Raw genomic sequence first — 15089 nt, forward strand, 5'->3', positions numbered from 1 at the left:
CTACTCAAATGATAAAGCATGAAATGATAAGCGTGGAGTGGTTTATAACTTCTGTGTGTCATTTCAGATGGCTGGATTGCAGGTTGGGCGGAAGATTTATTCCATGAATGAGGATCTGGTGTTCCTGCGCCCATTTCAAGAGGTGGAGACCATCTTGAACCAGTCTTTCTGCTCTCGGAGACCTCTTCGGCTTCTTGTGGCAATCAAGGCAAAAGAGTAAGTCGCCAGAAAAATCCAGGTGGCTCTTGGAAGCTGATTATGAGCAGTTGATATTATATATATTAATGCCTATCATAATGAAGGCAATGTAAACATTTTACAATTCTACACTCTAGTGCAGTCTTGAGAGCAAACGTAGACATTAAACCATGTATTATAAACTCATACCTTTCTTTTTATAGTTAATGTTCATTGTATGCCTTCATGCGTCAGAGTTAATAACTTTAGCATACAAATGATACTGAATTAAGGATATCATGAATTTAGTAGTCATGAAAAACTCTGCAGCGTGACATCCCTGCTTCTGAGTGAAAGAGCTTTCAGAGCTGCTCGATACCGTTTTATTCTCATGTGATCTTATGATTCCCCCCCCCCCCATCTGACTGCTGAGTTGTGTTTGTTTGCCTATAGTCACAGAATTCCCCTTAGAATCCAAGCCCAAGACATTACTTAATAAGTGATGAAGAATAACCACATGTCCACAGAATACCAGTGATGTAACTAAGCAGGACTGTTGTCATCCACATCCCTTTTATTTTTGACAGGATTATCAAAATCCCAGATTGCAGTGAAAAGCTGTCCTTCCAGATTCGGGGAGCAGCACCACCATACGTTCATGCTGTGGGGAGAGGTGAGAAAGGGGGATGTGAAATGAGCTGTGAACACAGAATAGGGGAGCTGTATACAGGTAGCTGAGCTGTATCTTGGAAAACAGGAGTAACCTATAGCAGTGGCGTAGCATGGGTTGTCAGCACCCGGGGCAAGGCAAGTAATTTGCGCCACCTAACCCGTGGATTTGCGCCCTCTAACCCTAACCCCCAGATGTTGCGCCCGGTGCCCCCCTGCACCCCCCATGCTACGCCACTGACCTATAGGATGAATCATGCCCTGTGTCTTAATGATAACACTAATTGCCTTTTAGAAATTGTTAACAAGGTACATTAAAACAAGATGCTATGTAGTGGATTGTGCTAAATTCAACAGTTCACATCAGAGATGAGGAACTGGGCCTGATTGGTGGGGTGGATCTACATCTGGCCCACCCTCCGTGGGCCATGTGATGGGTGGGTGGGGCTGTCAGTCACTTCAAAGGAAGAACTGGGAGTGAACTGTAGGTTTGCTTCCAATACTTTTTTTCTTTGTTTGTGGCCTTGGCTTTAGTTTAATCCAGAGCTGCAAAGAAAGAGTCAGCTGTGCAGCTGTGGCTTGAATTCAAGCTGCAAAGTTTCTTGCCGAAAATTGGACCTTGCATTCAACACCAAATCCAGCACCAACTGCAAGTCACATTTTGGGCTGGGATCAGCTCTGCTTGGGAGCTCCAGAGTGGAACAAAATCCTACCAGGGCTTGTATTGGCACCAGAATTCAAGCCCCATTTGCTGGGTAAGCTCATGGCTGCGTAGAGGGCCACTGATGTCAACCTGGCTGAGGCCGTCATCAGATCTGGAGCTGGCCTTGTCAGACACAGAGGCACCTAGAGGTCAATCGCTACTGTTCTGCAATCTCTGCAGCATCGATCCCTACTATTAGCAGGCAATATGCTGCCTCTTTATCAGTATGCCTGGTATAAATACTGGAAGCCTGGTCTGCTATGTCTGGATAGCTGCTCCACTCCTCATTCCAGAAAAAGCCGCTAACATTGGAAGGTCTAGATTTGGTTCCAGCTTGCCTACTGTTGGTAGGAAAGGCAAGGTATAAACTTATTGAATGTAGACAATCTAAAACAAAAAGTAGTTCAGTGTGCAATCTGATGCATGGTCACTCAGAATAAAGTCCCATTGAGTTTCAGATAAATGGGTATAGGATTGGCCTTCTAAACAGATTGTAGGATCATTTGTAAAAGAACTCACCTTTCTCCCTCCCTTTTTGGGGGAAAGGTCTGTAGCTCAGGGGTAGTAAAGAGGGTTCCAGGTCCAATCCCGGACATATTTTGTTAGGGGTGGAAATGTTCCTTGCCTGAAACTCCGGAGAGGTCTGACTCGGTATAATACAGCTTACACTAGAAGAACGTGAGAAGAGCCAATGGCCCATCTAGGGTTGCTTCAGAAAATCTGTCATATCTGCCACTCACTTGACCAGAAATAGCTTGTTTATTTTATTGCTTACTCTGTAGCCGTGCTTTCTAAACCCCTCTCCTGTCCACCTCTCTTAAGGATCAGAAGCAAGTGCTGTGGGCCTTCACCCAGGGCAGTGTGTCTTGAAAGTGAGCGGGAATAACGTGATGAATGAAAATTACACTGAGGTTCTGGAGCACTTTGCGGCATACAGGAACAGGCAGCAGGAATATCTGGTGAGAAACTAGTTAGGGAGGTATTTGTTTTCTTATAATACTTCTAGAGGGTAAGAAAACACTGTATCATGCTGTTGTGCAACTGTTTTGCTGAATAAGTGTGCTTTGAACTTACATCTCCTCATCAACGAGGGAGGGTGCTTAGAATTCACATGAAAGCAGAACTTTGCAAATTTATCTTAGCCTCAAATATTCCTGCTCAGGTGGCAAAAAGCTGCTTCTGTCTAGTTAGCAGGGACAACACCAAATACTAAATTAGATTTGGTTCTGAGACCTGAACACCCCCCCTTATAAAATCTCTTGACTTTTGTTGTATCCAAGTTTTAAAAGCAGAGCTCTCTCCTCTAGATGCAGAGCTGGTTTTGAATGCTAACATTCTTCTCACAAAATTCAGTGCACTTTATATTTCTTAGCAATTGACTCCACTTCCATCCCTCTTAAACCAAAAACTGTGCTGTGGCTCTAAATATGGGTAGACTAAATTTATCCAATAGGCCAGTGTTTCCCAAACATTGGGGAATCCCAACAAAAAATGTCATTTTGGGGCTTTTCTGCACAATCCTCTCAAGCCTATCTGTATTCACTGAGGACCAAAATAGATGATATCTGAAATACCTGTATGCATTTAATGCCGCTGACTTTTGTTATTTGAAGAGAAGCCACAGGGGGAAGTGTTCAAGATTGGGACTATGGCATGGGGTGGGGCATTTGTCTTGTGTGTGGTGGGGGTTTAACCCCTATTTTTCCATGCTACAGGCAAAATGAAAATATATCCCCCCCTACAGCTGCTATTGCCCATATCAGGTTCCCTCTGGGGCAAACAGCAGCATTGGAGGGAGGCAGTTTTCATCAGGACCACAGGATGAAGAAAAAGCAGTCTGCAAATAGAAGACTGGAACTGATGAGTAGAGGGAAAATTCTTTAGAGTGATGGGGGATAATGCAATGCCTCTTTACTTGTTGCACTCTGGTGGACTCTGATCTGGAAGACAGGTCCCAGTCCCTACTCAGGCACAGCTTTGCAGGACCACTCTAGTTCTCTGTTTCAGTTCCTCATCTGTAAAGTCATAGTCCCACAGAATTACTGTAAAGATGACCAAGTTAAAACACTATACAGTGGTACCTCGGTTTACATACGCTTCAGGTTACAGATGCTTCAGGTTAAAGACTCCGCTAACCCAGAAATAGTACCTCGGGTTAAGAACTTTGCTTCAGGATGAGAACAGAAATCGCATGACGGTGGCGTGGTGGCAGCAGGAGGCCCCATTAGCTAAAGTGGTGCTTCAGGTTAAGAACAGTTTCAGGTTAAGAACGGACCTCCAGAACGAATTAAGTACTTAATCCAAGGTACCACTGTGTTAGAAAGAAAGAAAATAAATGTATCCCAGCCTTCAGTAGTACCTTCTCAATGCTGCTGCTGTTTTAAACAAAATCAGTGTGCAGCATCATGCTGGAAGCAGCTACACACATCTGTTCCACCTTGCGTCCACAATGAAATGAAATGGACATGTGCAGCTGTTTTAAATATAACGTAGTACATGCTTAATCTGTTACATCTGAAGCACGACGGTGAGTATTGTATGTTGTGATTGCACAATGCAAGAAGTGGCTGGAAGAAGGACTGAAGAACAGAGAGATAATTTTCAGGTTGCCAAAATGTATTTTAAGAACCACTCCCCCCACCCCACCCCATGCCAAATATGTTTACATTATAAATAGAGTGGGAGCTTTTACTTTATAACAGTAAAAGTTTCTCACAGAAGAGGCAGGAGTCAGCAAAACAGCTATTCTCCTCCATCACAAGGATCTCTCTCCATCAGCTATATTAAAAAGGGATATCATGGTACTGTCAGGATCAAACCAGACAATGCATTAAGCACCTCTATGCACTTAATGAGCCAGACTTGTTATTTGAATAGCAGCCATGGGTGGAGGGAGGGGCATTTAAATAGTTGCAGAGGGAAGGTGAGGTGGATCTGGACTGTGGAATGTTGGGAGTGGGGATTTAACCCTTTCTACTAGTCCAGGCCTCCTTTTTTGCTGCAAACTGTTGGAGCTAATAAACTGTGACAACTGCCTCTCCCTGTTAAGCTAACAGAGAGGTCAGGTTAGAATCTCTACAGTTTTGGCCCAGAGTATCTTAAAGGCTGCCTTTTCCCATATGGATCTGCTCAGTTATTAAGATCATCATCTGAGGCTTTGCTTCACATCCTGCTTCAGTATGAGGCATGGTCGGTAGTCATGTGGGACCAGGCCTTATCAGCAGTACCACCCAGCTTGTGGAACTCCCTCCCCTTGGAGGTTCATGTGGTCCCCATATTGTAAGCCTTTCACAGAGCTGTGAAGACTGTTCCTTTTCCACCGGGTGTTTGATCTTGAGTAATTCTGGCTCTATGTTGGTGGGGTTGTGGTTGCTCTGTTCTCTCCAACTATATGGATTTCAGATATTTTAAATGAGACTTTCTCACATTTCCTGGTCCTGTTTATCATTCTTCTCATCTGCCTGATGTTCATCATCACCCCCATTGGCCATCCATCATTGGCCATACTCATCTCATTATTGGCCATGGTCGTCCAGAACATCTGGAGCAGACCAGGTTGCTGATACCTGTAAATCCATCCAAAAGCCAATGTGCAGTGAAACTTGGGAGAATGTCTCTCTGACATCCCTGCTTTCTTTGGAAGGGTTTTTATCAATGGGTGTACCGAACGCATGAAGACGCTGAAGAGGACAGAGCTCGGCAGTCAGCTTCCAACTCATACCTGAATGGAAGTCATTCTGAATCTTGTAAAGGAGATCTTACAATCGAGGAAAATGATCCCCTTAATGACAGCCAGCAAGACGAAGGTAAGACATTCCCTGCCAATGAGGGAAATGATCTAGGAAGTGATCTGTAGCTGTCCTCTGATGGGGTTGGGGTGGGGGAGGGATAGCTTGGTGATGCAAAAGGCCTCCTGGCCCCCCTTCTTAAAAATGATCTCCAATAGTAGGTCTATAAAAGACTTTCCTGAGACCTTGAAAAGCCACTGCCATCTGAAGTACTGGGCTAGATAGACTAACAACCTGGTTCATTATAATGCAGTTTTATATTTTTGTATGATGCATCAGTAGAATGGGAGGTAGATGTGCCTTTCTTCTAAGGCAAGGTGACAGAGACAATAATTTATACCTGAATCACTGTGGATGTTTAATTTGGAACAGGGGTTCTTTTCTTGCCTTCAGCAGACAGTCTTCAAGGGTTGCCATTCAACCCTTGCCTATTACAGGGACTGGAGACTGGGCATTTCCCTGGACTGTGCCAGTTTCCTGCTATGTGCTATACAAGTGTGAGTCAGTGAGTGAGGAATCTGGTAGATCACTCAGGATGCCGCAAGCAAAAGCCTATGTGCAGAATTTCATTCCTGCATCTCCTCCTTTGTGGTCTCTCACACTGGTTTCATATATACAAACTTTGTCTCCAAAACAGTACATCTGTTTTTATTGACCTCTTTAGCTGTGCACTAGAGAAAATCACTGAGCCCCTGGATGCAGTGTTATAGGGAAATTGACTTGGCAGCTGCAATGTCAAGCCACAAACCCAACATAATTGCACAGTGCCTTTGCTTGTGGTTGACATATATCACACTGGGCAATGTTTTTATTTTACATTTTACTGAATTACTTGTATCCCTTGTGCCACGTAGGATGCCAGCTCAGTCTTTCTCTCAACTTGTTACTCCAAATTGGATGTGACTGACTCCTAGCTAAACTGTGGGATTCTTAATGAGAATGTTATTGAGAAAAGGGGATTGTGGGATTCTATTTACTGACAGTGCTATATTTGGCTGAAGCTACAACATGGGGACTGACCAAGATGGCAAGAGATGAGAGTATTAAGACATCTGAGTCCCATTTGATATTTTGCCTATGTGCCTTCTCTTTGAAAGGAAGTATGCTTTACTTAGCCGAACTTTCCTCACTGGGTTATTGTGAAGATAAAACTGGGTATAGCGTTGAGACCTTGAATTTCTTCAAGCAGGAGTGGGATTCAAATATAAATAAAATTAATACCTTAATAGGATGTTGCATAGCACCATATTTCAGCAAAATAATGAATGAAATTAAAACGTGCTTTAAAATTGAGACTGAGTGTTTGCTCAATAGGATCCTAAGAGGTCAGCCCCACCAGTTGTGTCTAGTACTACCTGTCAGTGTCGCCCCCTCTCCCAAGACATTACAAGACCTTTAAAATTGCTTTTGATGGCTTATAATTGGCAGAAGCATCACTGCCAGAATTTCAAGTAATTTTGTTGACTGAGCAGAAGCGAGGAGGGCTTTTAAAGTTCATCAGTGATAATCACGTTTTTAAAAGCTTTTGAATATTCATATTTGCATTGTGTGCTCTTGGCTGACTCGCAGTGCGATGGCATGTGCTTTGGCTGAATGATTGACAGTGTAATCCTAATCGTGCCTGTTCAGAAATGAGCCCCATGGAGTTCAGTGGTACTCGCTCTCAAATAAGTGTTCATATAACAGGGATAGCATTGTAGTCCCTGCCAAATGTTTTAAAATCCACCTCCAAAAGATCCCAGGTTTCATGAGGCCAGAGATTATGGGAGTTGTACTTCATATACATACACACGCCTTTACGGTGGCCTTTGACACCTGAGATGTGTAGTTTCATGACCCAGCCTCTTCCTGTGACTGTAATTTGTTGTAGAGTTGGAAGGGACCCTGAGGGTCAAGTCCTCCTTTGTGCTAAGTGGACACATCCATGAGATGAAGTGGTTTTTGTTTTTATTTTTAATGAACTCAGTAAGATCGCAGCGTTCATAAATGCCAAGAGGGCCTTTTAATTATGGCATGTTCTCACTCCTCCTGTGCATAATTGTTTTTTTTTGCAGCTTCAGGGATCCTGAGAATATTTTTGATATGCTACAGCTTGTGCTCTTGTGGTGTAGCCCGTGTGGTGTAGTGGTTAAGAGTGATAGACTCATAATCTGGGGAACCGGGTTCGTGTCTCCGCTCCTCCACATGCAGCTGCTGGGTGACCTTGGGCCAGTCACACTTCTTTGAAGTCTCTCAGCCCCACTCACCTCACAGAGTGTTTGTTGTGGGGGAGGAAGGGAAAGGAGAATGTTAGCCACTTTGAGACTCCTTCGGGTAGTGATAAAGCAGGATATCAAATCCAAACTCTTCTTCTTCTTCTCCTCCTCCATCTCTGTGCTCTTCTAATGACTGAACTTTGGTTTGCAGAATTGGCCCTTCAGACTTTTGACTCCCCATTAATCATCAGAGAAGACACTCCTCTTATTAGCCTAACGGTGGACAATGTTCACCTGGAACATGGCGTCGTGTATGAATACGTCAGCACTGCTGGGATCAGGAGCTTTGTTCTGGAGAAGATCATTGAGCCCAAGGGGTCCTTCAGCCTCACAGCAAAGGTTTATACCATTCAGTGTTATTCTTTAATGCATCAACCAGGCATCCACTTTCCCCTGTCCCTGAAGCTCAGTAGAGTTACAAATGTATATAGAAATGTGTTATAATATATTGAAGTCTATTAAAATCCAGTTGCAATGAGAAAGGGCTATCTGCTGATGGGAGACAACCTAATGGGAGATGGTGTACAATGAGTTAAAGAAAATCTTTAAACTTACCTTTCCTTAGAAACCAGAAACATTTCTTCTATATGTAATTGCGAATGAATTGCCTAAGAAAACCCACAACCTATTCTTATATGCAACAACCAGCAGCAAGGATAGTATATGCAAGATGTTGGAAATTAAGAGAAATCCCAGGGAAAGAACAGCGGATATGCAAACTAATTGAATATGCCTAGCTTGCCAGTATGACATCTGAAATGAGAAACCAAGATGACAAATTGACAATGAGTGAGTGGCAGTACCTAGGGGGATATTTATTGGACCTTAAATATGACTTCCAGGTTGTGGGGTGCTTTGTGACCAACAGCTGACATTATAAAAGTAAGAGATTGTGGAAAATTGGGTGAAGAACTAGTGTATATGCAGCCAAATAACATGTATAAAGAACTGTCAAGAAACGCTGGGTCGGAAGTCAAATAGATTTATTGTATATAGTATGGAAAAGAAGATGTAACTGTAAAACTAAAGAAAATCAAAAAATAGTCAGATGGCTGCAGAGATGTTGAGACTCACTTACTGCAGATTGCAGCTGGCAAAGATTTTTTTTTCACATCGGGGAGGGAGGGGGGACACACCAGAGAAAAACCTGTCATCCAACACCTCATTACTACATTATGGTTAGTCAACCCCCTCTTCCAAAACAGAATTACAGAATTATTGTTTGTTTATTATTAAATTTGTGAGGTCCATGCCTTTACACAAAATACCATAAAACATTGTTAAAAGATAACAATAAGATTATAAAAGTAAGCTAAAATTCATGCCATGCTATCCCAGCAAGGAGACTACCCAAAAACCCCCACCATTCAGGAAAGAAGATACAGCAACAGGTTAGGAAAACAATGGGAGGGACCTCACCGTTTCGTCCAGGAACCGTACCCTAGTTTTCATAGCCTTCACCACAAAGACCGCTACCACGTGAGAAATCCGTGGATCAGCGTCCACCAGTAAAAACTTTACTTGGTCCTCAGAGTTGACTATTGATTTGGGAATAGTTTGTAACATCGCATCCCTGAAGGCCGAATAGATGGGACAATACAACATGTAATGTGTGAGATCCTCTTGGGTTCTCATATGACAAAGACATATACGTTGCTCTGCTGGGATTTTTGCATATCTGCCTGTCAGGTAGGCCGTAGGAATGGTTTGAAAACGGGCCATGGTGAAGGCTCTCCGAAGGGTGGGATTGGTGATATTCGCCAAATAATTGGCACAGGTTTTGACTGTTTTCAGTCGGGGAAGCCAGTGGGAGGACCCTGGGTTCTGAATTTTTGTGATATCCAACAGAGCGTCTCTCTCCAGGATCCATTCCCGAACTTTGTCTGGGCTCCACAGTTTGAGGGTGTTAAACTCCGGTAGGGTGTATCTAACCAGGATCTCAGATAGGTTTTGACGCCAAGTGGTATTCTTTTGAAGAGATACAAAGGCTTGTTTGGCCAATAAGGTGTTTGTGGTATTTGCAAGTTTGATGTAAAATCGTAGGAATCTTAAGTGGGCCCTGGCAGACACAGAGGGTAATCCAACCTCCACCCTCAAGAGAGCTGCTGGGGTTCCTTGAGGAAGGCCTAGAATCCTCTTGAGATAATAATTTTGAAAAATTTCAAGCCGTTCTAGCAGCTTCTGATTCCATCCCCAGAGTTCTACTCCGTATAGCATCTGGGGAATCACTTTTCCTACAAAAGCTTTTAGTGCCGGGATCACCAATTGCCCTCCCCTCAAATAAAAAAAGCTGAGCAGAGCACCGATTGTCCTACGTGTTAGGAGGGCTACAGTCTTGAAGTGGGCAAGCCAGCTAGATGTAGCTTGGAAAGTGATACCAAGATATTTAAAAGAAAGTCTCTGTTCGATTACGTGTTCATCTAAAGACCATCTGAATGTCTGGCGAGCTCTAGTAAACACCACAATTTTTGTTTTGTCATAATTTATCTTTAGAGAGTTTTGGGCACAATAAGCTGCGAGCCCCTCCAGCATGCTGTGTAGGCCCCTTCGAGTAAGTGCCATGACAGCCATGTCATCAGCATATAGCAATATATTCAGATGTTTGCCTTCCAGGGCGGGAGCTGCTAACTTATACTTTGCCATATGTTGAACAATGTCATTTATATAGAAATTAAAGAGGAACGGCGCTAACAAACAACCCTGTTTTACCCCTTTCCCCAGTGGCAGTGGGTCAGTATAGTTGCCTGACATCCCGGTTCTGATTTTAACTGTGGTGTCTGAATGTAACTCTCTAAGTATATTAAGAAGTCGTCTATCAATATCCGTCTCATATAGTTTTTGCCATAATTTGTCCCTACAGATTGAGTCAAAAGCAGATGTAAGATCTACAAAAGCCACAAAAAGTTTGCTCTTGTGTACCTTTGTATACTTATCTATCATTGTCTGTAGTACCAAGCAATGGCCTGTTGTACTATGGCCCTTTCTAAACCCTGCCTGCTCCGGATTAAGCAAGTTAGAGTGGTCAGCCCAGTCAACCAGTTTATTTAGCAGGTAACGAGTGTAAAGTTTATACACAATGTCCAGAAGGCTTATGGGGCGATAGTTTGAGGGGTCTTGGGGGTCTCCCTTCTTATAGATGGGGGCTACCAGGCTCAGTTTCCAGTTTTCTGGGATTTTGCATGTATCATTTATTACCGTAAAAAATTGGGCCAAGAAAGCAGCCCACCACTGGGCATTTAATGTAAACACCTCAGGAGGAATCATATCTTCACCAGGAGCTTTGCCATTTTTGAGTGTTTTAATTAGCTGTAAACATTCTAATTCGGTAACAGGATCCCAGCCCATTAATAGATCATTTTTAAGAGAAGGGAACTGGCTCGGTTTAGCAATGTTTGGAGCTGTATATAGCCGGGAGAAATGTTGGTACCATAAGTTGGGTGAAATACTGTTGATTATAGTTTTCCCTTTGGGTGAAACTCCCTGAGCAATAATTTCCCAGAATTTTTTGTCGTCCCGCAATTTGATCGCTTTGTCAAGTGCCTCCCATTGTTCCTTTCTGTATAGGAATTTCTTGAGTTTTAGAGTGTTTTTATAATGAGAGCGCCACCTGTGCAGGTTTTCTATTGAGGACAGGGTCCCTTCCTGTTTTACTTTATTTTGTAATTTCCTAAGCAAAGATCTTAGATTCCTACAGTCTTTGTCGAACCAGGCCCTCGAGTTGTTTAGTTGTTTGGGAGGATTGGAGCTCGTAAGTAGTGGGAAGAGCGACTCTGAGACCTGCTGAAATATTGAAAAGGGATCAGAATTAGATAAAATACACTGGTCTCTCAAGGCCAGTAAGTCTGATGAATGCAGGTGTTGTTTGATTTTAAAATCCAGGTCGCTGTTCCATTTACGTCTACGAAGGGCCAGAGTTGGAGGTGGGTCTGCACAGTGATTGCGGTATTGCGGGTCCTCCAAACCACGGGGAATTAGTGAAATTGATATAGGAAGATGATCACTCTCAATTCTATTGAAAGTGCTGAAGCCCTGTGACCTCTCCAAGAGTTTTGGGGAGACCAGGATATAATCAATAACGCTCGCACCTCTAGGCCCAAGAAAAGAAAAGAAACCCCCTGACCTGTCCATATGGGTACCATGCAAATTATACAAATTATGTTTGAAGGCAGTCTCCATTAATGTAATGCCTGCCTTATTCAAGACCTTGTCGTCAGAGGACCAGGGAATAAACCAATCTGCCTCTGGCAGGAACTGAGATTTAGAACAGTACGTATTAATGTTATTTCCTATCCTAGCGTTGAAATCACCTGCCAGCAGGATATCCATGCCAGGGAGTTCTAGTTCAGCCTTCTCCAAACATAGCTCTAAATCTCCCCAGATTTGTAACGAATGGGGAGGGGTGCCTATGGGAGGGATATATAAATTAAAGCAGAGAAAATCTCCTCCTTCCCTGCTAGAAACAAGTAAGATTTGTAAATTGTTACTTTTCACCCACTGCTGTTGCCGGGCCTTGCACTTTAGCTTAGTGGATATAAAAGTGACTAAACCACCACTAGGTCGGCCTCGGGTATTTGGTTTTATCGCGGGGGTAACAAAGGCTTCGTATCCCTGTAGAGAAGGGGCATGGAGATCTAAACACCACGTCTCCTGTAGACATATGATCTGAAATTTTGTAAGGAAATCCAGAAGGTCGACATCGCCCTGCTTAGATAGCCATCCCGCCACATTCCAAGATAGAATGTGGAAATAGGGTGATGGTGGAAATAGTGGCAGTCAATCTCTTTTCCGGTGGTTTGAGGCTCCTAAGTTGGGCTCCTCCTCTTTCTGCCCTGCTTGGTGGTTCCAGGTTTGAGGTCGCTGGACCCTAGGTAAGTGTGATGGCTTTAACCGAGGGGCCAGTTGGTTGATATGGCCCAGAGGATCTTCGATGGCATCATTACCGATATGATGTTCAGCTGGTTTTTGGAGAGCAAGGGTTTTGCCGACCCGTTTAGTCTGTACAGGTAGCAGGTCAACAGCTGTATCTTGCGTCGGTACTGTTAGTGGGTCAAAAATTGACAAATGCTGTGGATCTTGGTTGCGTATTGGGCTTGGAATAATGGAAGCCTCCAGTTCCGGCATCGAGGCATATGAGGTCGAGAGCATTTCAGACTGGTCTTGCTTGGGTAGTCCAATGTCAAGCTCGTTGCACGTAGAGACCAAGGTACCAAGCGGGGGGTGTAGGAAATCAATTAAGTCATTTGCGGGCAGGCTTGCCACTCCCTGTGGGGTAATAGATTTGCCCTTATTTGGGGTCCCCGGCTCCATTCCCCTGTCTATTTGTTCTTTATGGCGCACAGGCCCAGCATCGTCACAGACAGCACCTGTCCTGGTGCGTAGTGGTGTACGGGTCAGGTTAGTGAATACCCTTGTGAAATAAATGTGCCATTTCCTTGTATGGTTTCTTAGTTTTAGAATCTTTGCAGCGAGATGGGCAGATCTAAAGTTAATAACCATACGTCTCATGTAAGGTCCAGAAGGCAGCCATGTGATGTCCGCGATATCTACGCGGCGAAGTGTCTGCCCCAGCAGTTGGGTCAGGGAATTTGTGACCGAGTGTTTATCCGCCCATTTATTATAGTTCAAGGGGTGGTTTCCCACCAGTACTGCAAGTTTGCTGATCTGGAGTTGCAAACTTAAGTTTTGTACTTGGTTGGGCAGGCATCTCACTTGTTTTTGTGCAAGGTTGGCCTGCACACTTGGGCAGGGGTGAGCAGAGTTTACAGTATTGTTAGGCTGAGGAAGTGAGGGGAGGCAGCAGAACAAGCCAAAAACTTTTTCAAGCTTCTTTTCGATCCCATCCAGCCTTTTATATAAGTTGGTGATGGTGTGTGTTATCAGCTCAGTCTGGCAAATTAGCAGTTCCAGTACCTCACGGTCCTTATTTAACTGGGCTGGTGGCTGGAATAATTCAGGTGAAGTTTTTTGCAGGGACTCAAGAGTCTGTTCCCTCTGTTCCTTCATACACAGGCTCGAGGCTAGTTGTGGGCCATCCACAATGCCGGCAGGCTCCTCATGAGTAGTACTGGGAGCAAGAGCCTCATAACTGTTTGCTGTAGGGAAATTTCTACAGATCTCGTTTAGGTCATTGTCAGGCAAGAAGTCCCTGATATTTGTCTGTTTTTTGGCAGCACTCGTAGCTTCATTGGAGAGCTGCCTGCAGCGTTTCTTCCCTCTCATATCAGCAAGAAAATAGGGAGGGAATTTCTCAGAACTGCAGGTCAGGGCAGGTTGTGCTGTTAATGAGCCCTGCTCCCTTTAACAGTCTTTAGCTACCGCGTTTTCTTGGAAATTTATGAGAAAAGTAAAGATAATCTGATCCATAAAACCATAGACTTCTAAAATAAACGCCTTAAGGCATCTTAGAGCCCTTAGGACCCGTCAAGGCAGATAGTCAAAACAAAGCTTTACCGGGCGTGGAACAAGGCTGCCGTTCCAAAACATTCTTAGAAATCTGTCTACTTTCCACAGAAACAGCAGGCTTTCCCTCTCACTTTTTGTGGAATGAGGGTTCCACAAAAACAAAGAACAAAATTTGAATCACCACTTGCGTTACAATTTACCGTATTTTTCACTCTATAAGACACACCAGACCACAAGTTTTCGGAGGAGAAAAACAAGAAAAAAAATATTCTGAATCTCAGAAGCCAGAACAGCAAGAGGGATCGCTGCACAGTGAAAGCAACAATCCCTCTTGCTGTTCTGGCTTCTAGGATAGCTGCGCAGCCTACATTCGCTCCATAAGACGCACACACATTTCCCCTTACTTTTTAGGAGGGAAAAAGTGAGTCTTATAGAGCAAAAAATACGGTACCTTTCTAAAGTGTTCCCTTGAAATACGCCAGGAAGCGTGTCTACCTGCCCAGTTGTCATTTTTGCCTTTGGAATTGTGCGATCCTGGCTGATGTATTTCCAATGTTTCATCTGCTTAGAGGTTTGTGGCCTGGTGTTCCAACCAAGCAAAGTAATTGTTTTCTAATGCTTTAGATTTTGGAGGCCTTTGCTACAGATGACAGCTTCTTTGTGAGGAACTGCAGAAGGCTTATGTCCCTCAGCAATGCTGTGGTCACCATGCCGCAATTTGAGTGCCGGCAGATTTGTGACACAAAGTTGGAGAGCATCAGCAGAAGGGTTGCCAGCTATCAAGAGGTGAGATAATTGTGCGCAACGACATCATGACACTGGAGCATAAACGGCCTCGGTCCAGTATACCTGAAGGGGCGTCTCCACCCCCATCGTTCTGCCTGGACACTGAGGTCCAGTGCCGAGGGCCTTCTGGCGGTTCCCTCACTGCGAGAAGCCATGTTACAGGGAACCAGGCAGAGGGCCTTCTCAGTAGTGGCAGCAGCCCTGTGGAACGCCTTCCCACCAAATGTCAAAGAGAAAAACAACTACCAGACTTTTAGAAGACATCTGAAGGCAGCCCTGTTTAGGGAAGCTTTTAGTGTTTAATAGACT

At 44.0% G+C, this 15089-nt stretch overlaps 1 protein-coding gene across 1 annotated transcript in view; it reads left to right on the top strand.

Annotated features, from left to right (window-relative positions):
• The window catches only part of PREX1 (phosphatidylinositol-3,4,5-trisphosphate dependent Rac exchange factor 1), a 220634-nt gene that overhangs the window by 178745 nt on the left and 26800 nt on the right, over nt 1-15089 (top strand). Inside the window, exons 18-23 of the mRNA XM_083446700.1 lie at nt 68-216; nt 765-850; nt 2372-2508; nt 5193-5355; nt 7744-7931; nt 14619-14780. Coding sequence (XP_083302826.1) covers nt 68-216; nt 765-850; nt 2372-2508; nt 5193-5355; nt 7744-7931; nt 14619-14780 — 885 coding nt within the window. The remainder of the gene's footprint in view (nt 1-67; nt 217-764; nt 851-2371; nt 2509-5192; nt 5356-7743; nt 7932-14618; nt 14781-15089) is intronic.

Source organism: Podarcis tiliguerta (genome assembly GCF_965153285.1).
Source record: "Podarcis tiliguerta genome assembly, chromosome: 6".
Classification (NCBI taxonomy): Eukaryota; Metazoa; Chordata; class Lepidosauria; order Squamata; family Lacertidae; genus Podarcis; species Podarcis tiliguerta.